The 18,140-nt window shown below is 39.1% G+C and overlaps 2 protein-coding genes across 2 annotated transcripts; both read right to left on the bottom strand.

Annotated features, from left to right (window-relative positions):
- Positions 1-5,604: 5,604 nt before the first annotated feature.
- On the bottom strand, positions 5,605-8,410 carry LOC148721394 (adenosine receptor A2b-like). The gene has a single exon (XM_088734586.1). It carries the CDS (start codon positions 7,895-7,897, stop codon positions 7,022-7,024), a length of 876 nt encoding a protein of 291 aa, XP_088590712.1. The 5' UTR covers positions 7,898-8,410; the 3' UTR covers positions 5,605-7,021.
- A 5,955-nt stretch (positions 8,411-14,365) lies between these two features.
- LOC148721393 (melanocyte-stimulating hormone receptor-like) lies at positions 14,366-17,914 on the bottom strand. Its single transcript, XM_088734858.1, has 2 exons — positions 17,718-17,914; positions 14,366-15,678 (listed from the first exon to the last, which is right to left on the bottom strand). The coding sequence occupies exon 2, from the start codon at positions 15,675-15,677 to the stop codon at positions 14,736-14,738; it is 942 nt and encodes a 313-aa protein (XP_088590984.1). The 5' UTR covers position 15,678; positions 17,718-17,914; the 3' UTR covers positions 14,366-14,735.
- Positions 17,915-18,140: the final 226 nt, after the last annotated feature.

Here is an 18,140-nt window from a genome sequence, read left to right as displayed (position 1 = left end):
AAAGTGGGACGGGGACGTGGGACGCGGGGATGTGGGACGCGGGGGCTTGGGACGCGGGGACGTGGGACGTGGGATCGCAGACGTGGGGACGTGGGACGTTGGACGCAGGGACGTGAGGACGTGAGGACGTGGGACGCGGGGACGTGGGACGCGGGGACTTGGGACTTGGGACGTGGGACGCGGGGACGTGGGACTCGGGTACGTGGGACTCCGAGACCTGGGACGCGGGGATATGATGAACAAACAACACCTGATTTTTGCGCTGAATTTGTAAAAGTATAATTTTCGGTGGTCTCGGGAAAGGTATTATTTTATGTTGGAGAGCTTGTCAGTAGCAGCCGATGATTTCCAGCGTCCATGGTTCGGCCGGATATGTTTGTTTTCCTTTTTGACCGCAAGAACTCTGGACAGCCATGGAGGACTTTCCCTGTAAGTATCCATTGTTTCTTGTTGATCCTACAACATCCGTGCCTTATCCTTGCAAATTTCGTTCCCGTCCCTGAGTCCCACGTCCTCGCGTCCCACGTCCTCACGTCCCACTTCCTCGCGTCCCACGTCCTCACGTCCCACGTCCTCGCGTCCCACGTCTCATGTCCCCACGTCCACGCGTCCCATGTCCTCACATCCCACGTCCCCGCGTCCTATGTCACCGAGTCCCACGTCCCTACGTCCCACTTCCCACGTCCCCGACCCACTTTTAGTCACAGCCCTTACCAAGGATAGCTCGCTTTCTCTTGCGCAACGTCTTCGAACACGTGACCATGTGACTCCCCCCGAAACAGTAGTGATTCCTTACCGTATCTGTGCTACTGCCATATCATCCTAAGAAAAAGATACAGAGTAGGCCTAAGGCCGATGGGAAACACTTGTCTCTCCAAGCCCCCATGCAAACTATTTTATCAGTCTTGCGTTGCTACGTTTTCTCTTATTTCGGGTGGAAATGAACATCATCGGCTTTCAAGCTCTCAAGCTTTCAGACAATGGGCTTATCGACAGGGGTACTCTATCGAGCTCCTGCTTGTTCATCTCACGGAAACATGGAGAAAAGCAGTTGACTCTGGTTCCATAGTGGCTGTTGCCTTTGTAGACTTTCGCAAAGCGTTTGATAGTGTATCGCACCAGGTCTTGTTGGAGAAATTACTCTCAAATTTTGGCATTTGTGATCAAGCACTGGGTTGGATTACAGATTATTTAATTGGGAGAAAGCAGTACACAGTTGATAATGGAAATATCTCTGACACTTTTCCCATATCCGTCGGTATACCACGGGGATCAGTGCTCGGCCCTACACTGTTCTCTTTGTTTGTCATCGATCTACCCACCAAGTGTGAAATCAGGCTCCGTCTACTTATTCGCTGATGATATTACGATCTACTGTATCAAACAAACGGCAGATGAAGCGGTAGCTCAATTGGATAAAGCTTTAGATGAGCTGTACAAATGGTGTATTTTAAGTCGCCTTACCCCACCTCCGCAAAAAAGCGAAGCCATGTTAATTTGCAAAACCAAAATTACGGGGCCAGTGGCGCCAATCCACATATAAAGGTACCGATGCCATAAAGTGGGTTAACAAGTCTCGTCCAGGCTACTGGGTATAACAGTCGATGATAAACTCTCCTGGGTAGCGCACATGTTGGATCTCAAGAAGAGTTTCGCAAAGAACTATATCTAATTGGGAGATTGAGGTCCCTGCCGAAGGACGTTCTTATTAACTTTTATTTCAGAGTCATATTACCATCAGTAACTTACGGCCTCGTTCTGTGGGGGGTCGTGTTTTAATGCAGATCTCTTCGACTCATTGGAACGATTGCACTGTAGGGCGGCGAGGATAATTTTTAATTTAGTTAAAGACATGAGATCGTTGGACGTGTTAAGACAAGCTGATTGGCATCGACTGAGCTCTAGTTATAAGTTATTTCTGTTAAAGCTAATGTACAAAGCATTTCATGATTGGCTCCCACTAGTGCTATCCGAAAATATTATGACGAAACGCTCTACAGGTTACTCTTTACGAGCGTCAGACTCCTTAGTGGTGCCACGTTCCAGCTCTATTTATGGTAAAAACTCTATTGCTTATAGAGGCCCTGTATTATGGAAACTATTCCCAATAAAAGTTATCAAAACCTGAAGAAGAAAACCCATTCAATTGATATTTTTAGAGTTGACTTTCAAAGAGACCTCTACAACAACCACAAATTTTAGCTGTAAAGATTTCCATTACTTTTAGGTTACATCATAGCCTCTACCAGTTTAATATTTAGATAGTTTGATATTGTTACTTATTATGTATATATTTTGTTCTTAGGTTTAGTATTTATGCACGACCCCATAAGCTGCATAGCTTTTATTACTATCGCGCTAAAATAAAGGTTGTCTGTCTGTCATTAGGGAACTTAAGCAGTCACGACGGCAACGCCACGGAAGACGTCGATTAAAAAATGAGTTTCTACTTTTAGTTGGAATTTCGAAAATGGCTGCATGTGTTTACCGTCTCATAGGGCGCCAGACCTCAAACTCAACATAACGCATAAAAGTAGCGTTGAGTTCCAAATGTAAATTTAAATAATTTGCCGCCGCGGTTTCGGTTCGCAGACGACGCAAATTTTGGTGATTTCACGTTGCTGTTTTGCATAGGACGGCTAAGAAATGTACAAAGTTTTAAAACGCACCTGCCGGGTTATTGTTCTGCCAGTTAGATCTATTGTTTTTCCACGATCTCGTTGCCGTCGCCGTCGTGACTGCTTAAGTTCCCTTTTCTGTCAAGCGACGTTTGGGGTAGATTGAATGAAAATTTAAATATGACCTGAACCAGTCAAGAGTGTTGGTAGAAATACCAATCTCTTCGCGCAAACGATCGATCAAAACATCAGGATTCACCGTATCAACAGCAGAAGGGATCTCTTGAGAATTCATGTTCGTGAAAATGTCATTCATTACTTTGAAACGCCATAGGATGACTGCAAGGCGGGGTATATCGAGTTTGCCATCATTTGCGCATGCGTCTGGTCGAATACAATTTTCTCCTTCAATTTAGACACGTACTGTAAATTGCTTATGGGTCGGTGGTTCTTATACAGTAGATCCAGCTAAGGCCTTTTTTTAGCAGTGGATTGACAAGAGCGCATTTCCAAGCATCAACGAACACACCAGAATCCAGCGATAGACTTATCATTTTGGTGATCACTGGAAGCGGCATGTCAATACATTCTAAACTAATTAAGACCAAGTATGTCGGCATTGGATCGAGACTACAACTTTTCTTGTCACCGGCTTTCGAATTGTGAAGATGTTTGGTAAACCACGTGACATCACTGAGCTTAAAGTGAATATTTATTGTAGTACCTCATAAAAACGTTCTTCATGAAAACAAATTGACTTAAACGACCCACTAGAACTTTTATTAGTCTTAATAATTTTTTTCCTACACAACTTTCTCTAAAGCAAAATCAGAAAAAGTAAAAACTAACAAGAATAGTAACGAAGCCCAATTCATGACTAATGGATATCTCAGGAAGGCAGAGTAATATTGATGCACTTGTTTGTAACACATCGTTTTTCGTTTTGATAATCTACTCTTCTGACTTACAAAACATATTTCGCAAAATTTCCCTGATCGAATGCCGAATGTCTCTTATTCTCCAGCAGTAAATAACTGGATTAAGAGATGAATTTATCATGTACATTACTGTTAGAGAGTAAAGAAAAAATGATTGTGCCCAGCAATAGTAGTTTTATCTCCAAGTATTTTGGAAACAAGCCTACAGTATACTGGCGAACAGCGGAGGAAAAAAAACTAAATATACATAAAATACACTAACTGCAGATCTTCTCAGTTTTATAGCATTCTCTAGTTCACCATTGTGTCCTACTTGTTGAACTTGTAAAGCGTGAATTTGGTTTTTGTGGTGTCTTACTGCAAAATAGAGCCTAAAACTTACAACCGTTATGAAAATAATAGAAGAGGGTTTAAGCAAAGCACGACGGCGACGGCAACGAGGACGTGGAAAAACAAAGATCTAATCGGCAGAACAATAGCTCAGTTGCATTTTAAAACTTAGTATATTTCTTAGCCGGCGTCCTTTGCAAAACAACAAAGTGAAATCACCAAAATTTGCGTCGTCTGCGAACCGGAACAGCGACGGTAAATTATTTTAATTTTCATTTGGAACTCAACGCTACTTATATACATTATGTTGAGATTGAGTTGTGGCACTTTATGAGATGGTAAACACATGCAGCCATTTTCGAAATTTTAATTAAAAGTAGAAATTCATTTTTTAATCGACGTCTTCCTTGGCGTTGCTGTCCTGACCGCTTAAGGTCCCTATTGACAGTCAAGTTCGATGAAGTAGAAGCGCGTCCAATCTCTTCCATTTCGAACTGAGTTAAAATTCAGAAAACCGAGCGTCTAAATCAGAAAGTGTGCAGTAAAGAAACTTTCCTCTGGCTCTCAATCAAATAGTTTGATCTTAGCAAATGAACCGCTGGTCAAAATGCTATCTCAATACATCGGCGGTGTTTAACACATGGTAATCTTGTGCATTAAATGCAAATCCATCACCCGTTCTCTCGAAAAGCAGAAAATCACACAAGTATTTTGCTTCCTTCCCTTTTGCTGGAATGTTTGTTTACTTCTTTTAGTAAGAAGAAAAGTGTTTATTTTTATAGAAAAACTTTTAACTTTAAAATATAAGTGACGTTGGTATTCAGAATATTTTGCAAAGTTAGGTAAGTAACTAAGTCGCGCTATTCAAAATTCTATTTCAAAGTATTGAGGGAATGCATGTAAAAGTTAAATATACAAAAAATAAATAAATATTTTGAAAACGCGCTGTAGCGAATGAAACTTTACCATCTTTCCAGCATTTTGTGATGACGTTATAGTTTATGAATTTTAGATGGTAATATATTCTCATCCAAGTGTATTTTCTATTAGCTAGCATTAAATTAGCTATATGGAGAGTTATCGGAATCACGAATAGAAGATCTCGTATATACAATTTAACAGGCATTCCAGTTTTAGAAAAACGATTTTAGGCATTATGGCTGATTCAGCTTGTCAGCGGCATGGACAAACGCGTTCAATTTGATTTGTATCACTCCTGATATGTCACATGAAATTTTGAACAAATTTCGATGCTTACTGACGGAACGGTTTAACAGAGTGTGAGCTGAGCGAATAACAGTTTAGCAATATATGGTAATGTTTTATGCCCAAGCCAAGCCAGATGTCTTAAGCTACTGATAGGAGCTTGACATATATCTTATTAACCAAGTGCGAGGGCCGTACTGGGAGAATATCGGCCCGAGGTCTTGACAGTACGGACCGAGCGCAGCGATGTCCGTACAAAAAAGAACGAGGGCCGATATTCTTCCAGTACGGTCCCGATCAAGCTTGGTTAATAAGAGATTTCTTATACGACTGAAGTTCAAAGGGACACAAGTGCGGTATCATTCGGGACCATTCGGAACAGTGCCCGGTCCAATACTGAGAGATTATTGACCGGCAATAGAGCATTTTGATTGGTTGATTTTAGTTATTGGCCCTCTGACTGCCCGAGTCGTGTAATAAAGTGGGTTACAACTTGGGTTATGAATAAATTCAAAGCGACAGTGTGCCGATTAGTAAGTTCCTAACTAAACTGGTGAGATCCAATGAATTCCCGTTCTAGTCTGTTTTTTTCTTTTGATGTCGTCCCACGCTTCGGGTGCAAACATTTATATTCATAAAAGATTTGAAATGAGACTGACTTAAATAAAGAGTAAATGAGAAATAATGCCACGTTAGCCAATGAGCAGCGCTGAAGGCAGACCTTGTGGCCTTATGAATTCATATCGCATAATTTTATTCTTCTAATTTATCCACAGTGTCTTTGACCCGAACCCCTTCTTTAAACTGAATCACAAAATGAAGAGAAATTTGAATCAAACAATTACTTATCAAACATGAACCATCAAAAAAATAGACAGCAGAATGGTTTGCAATGTTCTAGATTTAGAAATATGGAGTCAGTTGAATTGAAAACTTAATTTTTTTCAGAACAGCTTGTGCTGTCAGAATAAAAATAAACAACAAATGACAAACTTTTTGCTCTGATTCATCGGTTCGCGCAGAGCCCTTTAAGTGTTAAATTTCTTGTGGTTCCTTTATTCAATTTCGTGCAGTGTTATCAACACAGGGTTCCACCAAAGTTAGAACCCAAAGTATACGTAGAGCCAAAGAGTCGCGCTAAATTCACAAAATTTCCCATTTGTGTTCGAGAGAAGTTCCGCTCACGCTGGTTTAACAATCTTGGACTGCAAAACTTTCGCTCAAATCGGACTTTATTCTTCACAATTCAACTTTGTACTCTCTACGATTTATCCATCTCAAGGTTACAAAAATGCTGCATCTATTAGCTAAGGAAGTCCTTACCCAGATGCGTAATTCCTAGTGAGAAACAAAGCTTGCTCACTTTCTAGAAGAATTCATGTGCACTAATTTCCTATCACACGTCAGTTTATTCAACACTCATATCGTGCTGCTAATCCATATGTGGCTAACGGCTTAGAAGTACCTGATAAAATGCAACATTGTTTAATTTTATGCTGCTACGCATCCTGTTACATTCTTCAAATCTCTTTTTAGCGGGAGCGAAATTACGGCTTACTTGATAAACAGTCGAAAATATGATCATGATAAAACAAGGAAATCGATTTTGAGCGTAGAAACGCTTCACGTGCGCAACATTCGTATCTTAATGTTTGAGGGTTTCATTCTCTTTTTTTTTTTTATTAGTAAAGTCCTCTCAGTACATTTTATTTATTATAATTATAAAAATGAGGTATTCAAGGGAGAGGTGTATTTTAAACGAACATTAGAATTTTTTTCAGCTTTGACTATTTTTACTCTTTGTTACGAGCGACTTTCATTGCACTGTAACCGAATTGAGATAAAAAAAGAGAAAAACCGCCTGGGAAAATTAAATAATAAGAAGAAATAAGTGGACTGGTATAGGCAATATATAATATTCCATGTTGCTTATCCATATTTAAGCCTTGCAATTATATTTCGCGTAAGGTCCTTTACAGAGTATCGAACGTCGCTCATTCTCCAGCAGTAGATAATAGGATTCAGATATGAATTTACAAAGATTAGTGTGCGACAGTAAAAAGAAAAATCGTTGTACCAATTTGGTGTGGACTCAAAGAATTGCTTGGCAAGAAGAGAACAAAAAGAAGGCAAATAATAAACTAAAATAACCAAATATACATAAAATGTGTTGACGGCCGATTTCTGCAGTCTGACGGCATTTGCTAATTCACCATTCCGTGCGGCTTGCTCTACTTGTGAAGCCTGAATCTGTTTTGCATGGAGTCTTACTGCAAAGTAAAGTCTGAAGCTTGTGACAGTTATAAAAATGAAGCAAAGACTCCAAAGGATGATTTTGATGTTGACTAATTTTGATCGATGATTTTTGATGATCAAAGGGCAAAGGGGTGAAAGAATAGCACTGAGCACCCATGTTAAGATTACTAGACCAACAACGCGTTTGTGTGTCACAAGTTCTCGATATCTGAGGTGGAGATGAATAGCTAGGAATCTGTCCAGACTCAGTGCCGTGATGGCAAGGAACGAAACGTTAACGAGTGCAAATTGGATGGCCCATAAAATATATGTAACACGGCTACCCGCTAACTCAAATGCAATTGACAACGGCTGAGCTACTAAACCAACAGCGAGATCAGAAACGGCAAGATTCAGCAGCAATATTTTGAAAGGTTCTGGTAAAGAGGAAGTTTTCCGTATGGCTTGAATTGTTAGGCTGTTGAAAACGATCGTTACCAGTGCTGAAAGGGCGTTCAAGACGACATTAATGAAAAACGTTGAAGCACGTGTGAGTTCATTAGCTGCCATTTTGCCACGAGGGAAGTTACAATTATCGATAGTTGGTCGTTTATGTGAAAAGTTCAATTCCACGCGGTTTTATTTAAGCTGAAAGCTTGTCAATTTGAAGATGCATGCAAATATTTAGTCTAAATCAAGCCAGATGTCTTCAGCTGCTTTGAGAGGAGACATGCAAAATGAAGAGCTGACAGCATAGGATATGAATCAGTGCCCTAAATAAAGTACTAATACTCAATGTATTTCTAATCTACTCGATGTTTTATTGTGATATCATTCCTGGTTTCGATTTTGAGTCTTTATTCTCACGAAAGATTGGCAACGAGACTGAGACAAGGTAAAAATAAGCGAAAAAAGGAGGCAACAAAGACCGTCATTGATAGAAAATGACTATGAAATGGAAAAGTAAAAAATTGAGGAGCTCATGCTATGGGTATCACGTTAAAACTAAGTGTAAAGAATAATAGCTTCTGGCTTTCAGACATATACCTGACTAAAAAATTACGACTTAAGACTGACGAGGTTCTACTAATCATCAAAACGTGGACGATGTTGTCCACCATACGGATATCATAATCAGACAGATGAGTGATATTCTCCTATTCAATAACCAAACTATTTGCATAAAAGCCATTCTAAGCTGAGTTACGTCTTTTTCTTTTCATTTGTAACGGAAGGCTGCTTTGTTGTCAGAGTAAAAATAGAACAATTACTTAACAACTCTTTATTGCTCGTCATGAACAACTCTTCATAAGTTAAAAAAAAAACCTATGGAAGTCACGTCCATTTTCTTTCGTTTGCTAAATTCATCCTGAACAAATTTCGCTAGGCAACTTGGGAAACGGCGGGGGGGACAGGGAAGGGAAGATTCTGGTTGTTGAGTCAAGGTAAATTCACCAGATGCCCCTATAGGCTCTTTAATAGTCCTATAACCCCTCTACGCTCATTGGAAGTAAATTGTTAGTCAGTATGCTATAGTTCCCCTTTATACTTTGTTGGTAACGAACGATCCCCCTCCGTTTTCCCTGAAAAACCATGGGATCCCCCGGGAATTTCTCATTTCCTAGGGCAGCAAATAAGGACTGGTCCCTTGGGATTAAGGAGTTTTAGCTCCCAAGTTTTATTAACCAAATGAACCATAGCTACTTGGGCACCAGATTGGGTCTTGACATCTAAGAGGAGTCAATCTTAAGTTTGAGGGCGCCCGTTAACCGGCATTCAATTTCAGTTATTTTGAATAATCACTTTACTTTTATCAGTTTTAATACCATATCATAGTCTGGGAGCAAATGTCATAAAATAAGGTCCCGTGTGAAGTTCGTGCTGAAAGCAAGCACCTGAGTGTAAAAGTGTTCATTAGGTCCTACTAAACATGAAAAGTTTTGGTGCCAGCTTTGCCACTTGCTCAGTTCGCTTTTAAGGGGGGGGGGGGGGGTTAAGTTCTGAACCATGAAGTCCAGCGTGAAAACGAGGCTAAAATAAATAAATAAATAGTAATAAATAATAATTTAGCAATGGACATTCAACTGGGTAGTTCTTCCTTGTCCACTGTTTCCAGATCGAATTGGAATTTGGAATGCTGGTTTTTGCTGAAACATATCAATGTGGTAGAAATTGTGCATGTGTTAGAAAGTGTTAGAAAATGTGCATGCAAAAAGCATTCTGAAATTTAATTAAAAGAGTTTTGAATTTCCAATATTTAATGAAACGAGCCTCTACTTTACATATTAGGATTGTCTAATATGCCAATGCATAGTGGGGGCAGCGAGACTCACAACTCAGGTTTCAAAACGGGTTTCTAGAATCAAATTAAGATTATCTATTTAAACAGTGACCCGAGGGGATGACAGTCTGGGAAATTTGTTCCAATGAAGTGTGTCAGATGATCATACGTCACTGAGAAAAATGAAAGGGTTATTTTTTTCATTTTTTTTTTGTGAAAAATTGAAATGAGAACGTAACCTTACTGTAGTCCCAAGTTTCTAAGTACCAACTGATTTCCCTTCAAGAAAAAATAACTTTGTTTCAACGCAAAGATCTGAAGCATTAATACTTCCTCTAGCTGGTGGAAAAGACGCAAAAGAACTTGATTACGTGCTTTAATCATTTCCGTCAAGAAAAACAAAAACCAAAAATCATATGGAGAATTGTCAGCGTAGCGTAACTGTTCTGGAAATTTTTTAAAACACAACGGCTAGAGGAAAAATAGTGAAACCAGTTCTAAAACGCTTGGGTATCAACCAATTAACTGATAAGCCGCTATGGAAAGAACTTCCGTGACTATCGCGTAGGAAATTAACTCTGAACTACCATTCACTTGAATTAATGACAACGCACTCACGATTAAAGTGTGCCTCAGAGTTTGGTCTAGCTTGACCAATAGGTCATATAATCTTTCACGTCAATACTCCACTAAGTTTTACAAACTGCGCAACCTTCTATAAACTAAAGTATGTATGTAAATCCTGCTTTGTGCCACCCGACAAAAAACTGTGTCATTGTCAGTTTTGCCTGATTAGCTGTAAAGTTGATGCCAGTCAAGAAATGAATGATTTATAATCTTCTGCACCAGCAATGATCGTCACCGGTAGAAAATCTTGTGATCTTGAATATTTCCTTTTTTTACCATACCAAAATTTATTTCCAGGGGTGTTGCAGTCGAATAATTTTGTTTGGGATAAGGCATAAACTTGCGTCCGTGAACTAGTTTCTTTTCAAAGGGAGGGTGGCTAAAATCGCTTGACACAATCACTGCATACATACAAAAAACTACAGGGTCGGTACTTTGCTAAATTTTCCAAAACGCACCCCGAATAAGGAGGCAACAAATGTATATGATCGAATTCTGAGCGAAGTTTATACTTAAGTTACTAAGACATTATTAACCTTTCCAACCTCAATTTAGTAGGTTTAAAAGTCACTGTTACATAAATTTAAAGAAGCAAAATCTTAAAAAACTTAGGAATTCAAATGTCGTAGACACATGAATGGAAAGCCGAGTCAGTTCTGTAAAATTTTTCTTTCTTGATCATCCATAATTCTGACATGAAAATATCTGTCGCAGTATGCCAATGGTAGAATATCGAATGTCTTTCATTCTCCAATGGTAAATAATTGGATTCAACGAAGAATTTACAAACATTAGAGTCTGAGAGAAACAATAAAAATGATATGATGCTGTGCTGCTGAAGCGATGTTTCCCAAAATTTAACCGGACAACAACACTAGTAAGAATATATTGGCATGTAACAAACTATGAATACAAAATATAAATAGAATACCCTGACGACTGCAGATTTTCTCAGCTTCCTAGCATCGTCCATTCACCATTCGGCGCTGCTTGTTGAACTTGTAGGGCTTCAATTTGATTTTTATGGCGTTTTGCTGCAAAATAAAGTCTGCAACTTATAACTGCTATGCAAATAAAAGAGATACTCCAAATTACGAGAACTACAATTTTAACGTGGATCCAATTCAAGGAAACTGCTGAAAAAACAATATTTAACACCCACGGTAAAATCACCACACCAACGACACGCCTATACGTCACAAGCTCCTAATATCTGAGATGAATTTGAACAGCCAAGAATCTGTCCACGCTCAGAGCCATGACACCGAGGAACAATGTGTTAGAAAGTGCATGCAGATTTCCACCGAACAACTTGACAGTAAATGGGCTATAGTACCTTGAAATCTTCAATGCAATAAATAATGGCCGGGCTATTAAACCAACAGCAAGATCAGAGACAGCAAGACTCAGCAGTAATATTTTTAGAAGCTTTGGCAACGACGACAGTCTTTCTCATGACGTGGATTGTTAAATTGTTCAAAATGATGGCTACGGGGGATGTTATTAAAACTGGTAACAGGAAAGGGATAACGAGGAACGGGGAAAGGGGAAAGGGGAACGGGGAACGGCGAATAGGGAACGGGTGTACAACGGTAACCCACCTGAGAATTTAAAATGGCGGCGTAAACGATGTTTACAAACACTGATTTTATCGCTAGGTCGCCGCTTGCAGCGAAATTCGACGACTCGCTTTTATTTAACTACTGCCCAGGCGAAGCCACGAAGCCTAGTATTCCGAGGCGAGTATCCGAAGTCAACGTTTCTGCAATGGCTGCCACCATTTGTTCTGACGTCCCTCTTTGTTTCTCCTTCTTGAAATCTGCATCTTTTGGCAGGGTTTGGGTATGTTGGTTGTTTGCATTGCCCAACAGCATTTTTTGCTGATAAGTAGCAAGGAGGTAATATTTTATATTAACAAAAATGAGCTAGGAAACGTAATAACCAGCCTCGTTATTAAAGTTACTACATGCAGATATCTGCTTACCTTACCGCAAAATAACATCAGGAACATATCATTGTATCGACCCATAAACTTCCATGTAAACAATAGAGAAATCAAACATTGACAGAACTTTTAATAACATTTAATTTAACAGGAAAATATCAGTTATGTCTTCAAGAATGTAGGTGTATGAATTCACATTCATGCTAATGCTTACAATAATATTTACACTGCATTGATCATATTCAAGAGAAAGTGATTCCCATAATGGGCGTGAAAGTCATTCAGCTGTTTGCTTTACAACATTATTGACATTGCTAGGTTGTAACAGTGAAGATATTGGAGGTAAACTTCATTACCTTTCAGTACAATTACTCTATGAATATAAGAATGAATGCCGCGAGCTTGTAGTTCTGATTTGATTGTTCAAATGTTGTGCATGAATTGTAAGATACTTACCTCTCCGAGGATTTGATTTCTATGCAACCTGCAATGTGTGCCAGAAAAAAACTAAATTTATGAGGCACTCACATTTCAAAGTAAAGTCCTTCAATAAAACCTACTCTTACCGTCCGTGCTTTTTGCTCCGACGATCGCGTTCGAAGAGCACGTACTCAAAACTAGTTGCCAGACACTTTTAGTTCCCTTTACTCCGCCATTTTGAATTCTAAGGCGGGTTACTGCTGTACACCAGTTCCCCGTTCCCCGTTCCCGGTTCCCCGTTCCCGGTTCTCCGTTTCCCGCTCGCCGTTCTCCGTTCCCGTTCCCCGTTCCCCGTTCCCCGCTCCCCGTTCTCCGTTCCCCGTTCCCCGTTCCCCGTTCCCCGTTCCCCGTTCCCCGTTCACCGTACCCCGTTCCCCGTTCCCCGTTCCTTGTAACCAGTTTTAGTAACATCCGCTATCGGGGCTGATGATGCGTTCAAGTCAAAATTAACGATGCTCGCACTTGTCAGGTTGACTCTTCTTTCTTGCATTTCTATTCTGTATTATGTCAAACACTCTCCTGTGTTTCACGGTGGCGAGGAGCTGTGCTTAGTGGTGAACCGGCAACCACTCGACGGGGAGCTACCGATAACTTAATCTTTGTTGACGAAAGGCCGGTGATCAAAATTCTGTATCAATAAGATCCACATTAATCCTAGTTATCTCAAAACGTTTTAATTAAAAAAGCAAAAAGCATTCGCGTCCTTTTTCTTGAACTGACATAAATTTCTAAGATTTAAGTAAAAGAGTTTTGAATTTCCTATATTTCATGAAACGAACCTCTACTTTACATATTGGGATTGTCTAATATGCTAATGCATAACGGGGGCAGCGAGACTCACAACTCAGGTTTTAAAACGGTGAATCAAACTAGAATCAAATTAAATATTACCTTTTTAAACAGTGACCTGAGAGGATGACAGTTTGGAAAATTTGTTCCAATGAAGTGTGCCAGATGATCATACGTCACTCAGACAAATTAAACGGTTATTTTTTTCATTTTGTTTTTGTAAAAAATTGAAACGAGACCGTAACTCTAGTGTACGAGTCCCAAGTTTCTAAGTACCAACTGATTTCCCTTCAAGAAAAAATATTTTTGTTTCAACGCTGCGATCTGAAGCATTAATACTTCCTCTACCAGGTGGCAATGACACAAAAGAACTTGATTACGTACTTCAATCATTTCCGTCAAGAAAAACCAGAAAATTCATATGGAGAATTGTCAGCATAGCGTAACTGTTCTGGACATTTTTGAAAACACAAGGGCTACAGGAAGAAGAATGAAACCAGTTCTAACGCGCTTGAGTATCAACCAATTAACTGATAAGCCGCTACAGAAATAATTCCCATGACTATCGCGAAGGAAATTAACTCTGAACTCCCGATTAAAGGGTGCCTCAGAGTTTGGTCTAGCTTGACCAATAGGAACACAGTACAACTTAAGAAGAACGACTTTCGGCTGCAGGTGTGCGGAAAAACCTGCGAGGCACTGAAAGCTTAAGCGATATTGATTATTCAGAATTCATCGGTGTTTCTCCGAAAGGCTAAGCCCCATTTCCTCTATTTTGATAATAACTTCAGACTCAGATTTTCATCATGAAAAATGGTTTATTTTCAGGAATATTTGCATTGAGGCGCGGGGAGAAAAAAAATTTACACCATATACGCTTTGCATGAAGTATGTCAGTGTCAGATAAAGAAAAGAAGTCATCAATGAGGCTTCAAATATGTTATCTTCATTTTCTACTAAACGTCGTTGCAAAGGCTTTATCAAACACTCAGATCCTAACACAACAAAGATTGTCACAGAAACCCACTTTTACTGTCACGGTTTTTTTTTTTTTAATGGCACATTGAGCATCAGTAACCCACAAATTTTTCTAACAAAATCCGATCAAAACCAGAAGAGCATAGATATGATTCTAATTGGAGCGCTTAAAATTAAGATTTTTATTCCAAGTATTCATGTGTCTTATGGTAGAACGCATTATTTTTCATAACGATTTTTGTTATAAGTGCTATACACAGTACTAAAAGTGTACTAATTACTCAGTCAAGATTAAGGTCACAACCGCCTCAACTTTCTTGTAAATTTCTCGTAGTGTGGATGCCATGTGCTGTTCTTGTTATTTCATGCGAAGATTTCGTTGGCACTGATTCTGATGCCGACTTGCATGGGAATATGTTCCGCAGTACGTCCATCATGGTTTGACGAATTGGTCTTATCCTCCAACAGTAAATAACAGGATTCAATGAAGAGTTGAAAAACATAACGGTCCGTGAGTAGCGAAGGAAACTGTCTGCACTTCCATGTATTGCAATGAAAATTATACAATAATACATTGGCAAATAACAAACTAAAACTACAAGATACACATACAGTGTACTGACTGCAGATTTTCTCGGCTTTGTAGCACTTTCTACCTGGCTATGCTGTGCTACTTGCTGTACATGTAAGCTTGCCTGGATTTGGTTTCTGTGGCGTTTGATAGCTTGATATAGTCTAAAATTAACAATTGTCATGGAAACGAAACAAAGACTCCAAATTATTGCGACGAAGGAGAAGGCTGTATACGTCTTCCTCCAAATCCAAACTAGTGAAATACCCACACTTGATATCCATGTCACGATCACTGCACCAACAACGCGTTTGTGAGTCACAAGCTCCTGATATCTGAGATGAAGATGAACAGCAAGGAACCTGTCTATACTCAAAGCCATGACGCTGAGAAGTGAAGCGGTGCATAGAGCACATACGATGACCAGTAGCAGGGTGGATGCCAAGGAATTCTCCGAGGTGTTTTGCTTGGACATAATGACAATTAGTAGGATGTACAATGGCTGAGCGAACAAACCAGCGATAAGATCAGAAACTGCAAGACTCAGGAGAAGTGTTTTGAAAGGTCCCGGTAAAGAAGAAGTTTTCCTCATCGCGTAGATTGTACAAGTGTTGAACACAGTGGTGGTGAAAGATGTTATGGCGTTCAAGACGAGATTAACGATGTACCAGACTTCCATTCTGTGGTCAAAAAGAAAACTACGGTGAGCATCGTCACAGAGAAGTTTAGAGTAAACTGACTTCCAGCTTTCTGACTGGAGATCGTTATCCCATTGATCGTGTAGTTTTCGCTCCCTTATAGCCAACGATTTCACATATCACATAAAACGACCACCTGTTACTTTCTGTTCTCATAAAATTTACGTAAAAACAGGTGACATACTTGCTTAGCTTTATATTGCCCGGTAGTATGCGAATGACTGAACTCACTTCAGTTCAAAGTTAATAAATGGCAAGATGAATGACCTTCTCTCCTTAAATGATTTAACGACTGGTTCATGCTTAGCGTGCGTTTATTGAAGTATAAATTGTTCTGTTTTATTTCAGAATACCTGTCACAATTTGCAATAAAATTAATAAAGCTTGTCGCACTCTGTATTAAAAAAGCTGCCATACTTTGTAACAAAGCCTGTCGCACTTTGTAACAGCTCGGTCTTTCTGTGGAAGTGCAGATAGTGTCCGTTATGGCGAAAGTCGTGCATCACCATCTTCATCATTGTTATTAATTTTCTTATCGTAATACTGAACTTCTAGATGCTGAGCTAATTAAAAAGAGGAAAAAAAAAACATAGGGCGTAATAACGTAACCTATGTTCCTACCGGGATTATAGCTTTCTATAATATACAACGTGCAGAAATGGTGGGAAACTAATAAAAATAATTAAAACAGCTCGTGTTCCTTTAAAAACCTAATTTAAAAACGACGTCTTAACATTTGCTAGAAAGACTGGCCACTGGTTACTATCAATTTTGCTAACTATTTACAATCTATTAGCTATCGTTGGGTCTACTTGCGCTCCGACCGTCTATACCGAGTTTATTATGAAGTGAGCCAACTTAATTTATTACAAAAGGTAATGGTGTGTTAGAAAAAAGTATGACAGCTTTTTAATGACAAAGCGAGACTATTTTATTATAATGTGCGACAATTTCATTTCAAAGTGAGATGATTATTACAAAGAGCTACAGAACACGGATGCACACAGGAAGTTTAGAGAGCGCCATAGAAGCTTAAAAGTTGCTCGAGGCATAGCCGACAGCGATTATAGCTTCTCTAGCTTCTCGCAGCTGAATAGGACTGGAACGTTGCAGCCAAATTTGACTGCATACGCCACGATATATCCGCGCGGCCGTAGGTATTAAGAGTTTTATACCATTGTAACTCAATAGGAGTGACATTGGACAAACACACGTGCTGTGTTATAATGCATGTTAGGGTAAGCACTTTGTAAGAAGCATCACGGATTTTTATTTAAATCTATTTGCATACTGTTGAGCACCAAATAAACGGAATTTGTAATTCAGAATCAGAAGCAGATGTGAGTTTCTTAAGTTAGAAATACATTTATTGAGGTTTTGACAGTTTGTTAACCTGGAGGTTCCCTTGCTGGACTCGTGAAATGGCTGAAATTTTGCGCAATGGAGAAAATTTTAAAACTTTTCTATTACTTTAATCAAAACAATTTATTCATCATTGAAATTTTGAGCACTAGACAGTTCGAGCGGGGGCGAGCTCACCTGCCTTTCTTAAAGATGCACAAAGAAACATTAAAAAAAGGCTGGGAGAAGAGCGTGTTTAGCGAATAGCACACCTAGTCTTAAGCTACGAATAGAGCAATACAAATGATATTTGTTAATTCCTTCTTTTAGCATTCAATTACCGTGCATGACGAAGAAAGGAAGAGCTTATGTCAAGCTTATATCTTTTTCTATTAGCTTCCGCGATGAAATTTACTCCTTTTAAATAGAAAGAACACTAACATGTTTGTGATAATTTGTCTCTTGTCTCACCTTCACACAAGATAAAGTTGGAGCAAGTGAAACTGATCTCAATACTGAACAATTTTCTAAATATAGGCGCGTAAATACTGAAAACTTTTCAAAATATTAAGAATCGACTCAGTTCTTCCAAGTCACTCCTATTTACCCTGAATTAAGCTCTTATCGAATAAGTTACGAAAAATTGCTTGCAATTTTCGAAAACCATACATGATAAATACCTTTCAGTTCTCAAAAACTTGAGTAAGAGTCATGTTAAACTTCAGAGTTCCGGTTATCACGGTCGTGTCTTCGTCTGAAAAGCATACTACTGTGCTTTAGGTTTATTCGTGATAGCTTACAAAAACAGCTATAAATAGCTATGCTAACAAAATGTGTTATGAGTTATCATGTCGCCGCGATAATTGGCTATTTTACCAAAGAGATTGTTTTTCCATATAATGAGGAAAATGTCTGCGATTCGTTGCGTGTAGGAAGATTGATCATGAACTCATTTCAACTCTCGATATGGAGAGAATTGAACAATCGGCAATGAAAACAGATACACAGGATGAATTTTAAAACTGACTAACTGTAAGTAACAATAGCTATAACATTGGAAACCGAACGCTGATATTTACGTCTACGTAAGTTGGGAACAATTT

This window comes from Stylophora pistillata, chromosome 10, assembly GCF_964205215.1.
Source record: "Stylophora pistillata chromosome 10, jaStyPist1.2, whole genome shotgun sequence".
NCBI lineage: Eukaryota > Metazoa > Cnidaria > Anthozoa > Scleractinia > Pocilloporidae > Stylophora > Stylophora pistillata.
Note: the sequence above shows the minus strand (reverse complement) of the source record. Positions and strands in the feature narration are given on the sequence as shown.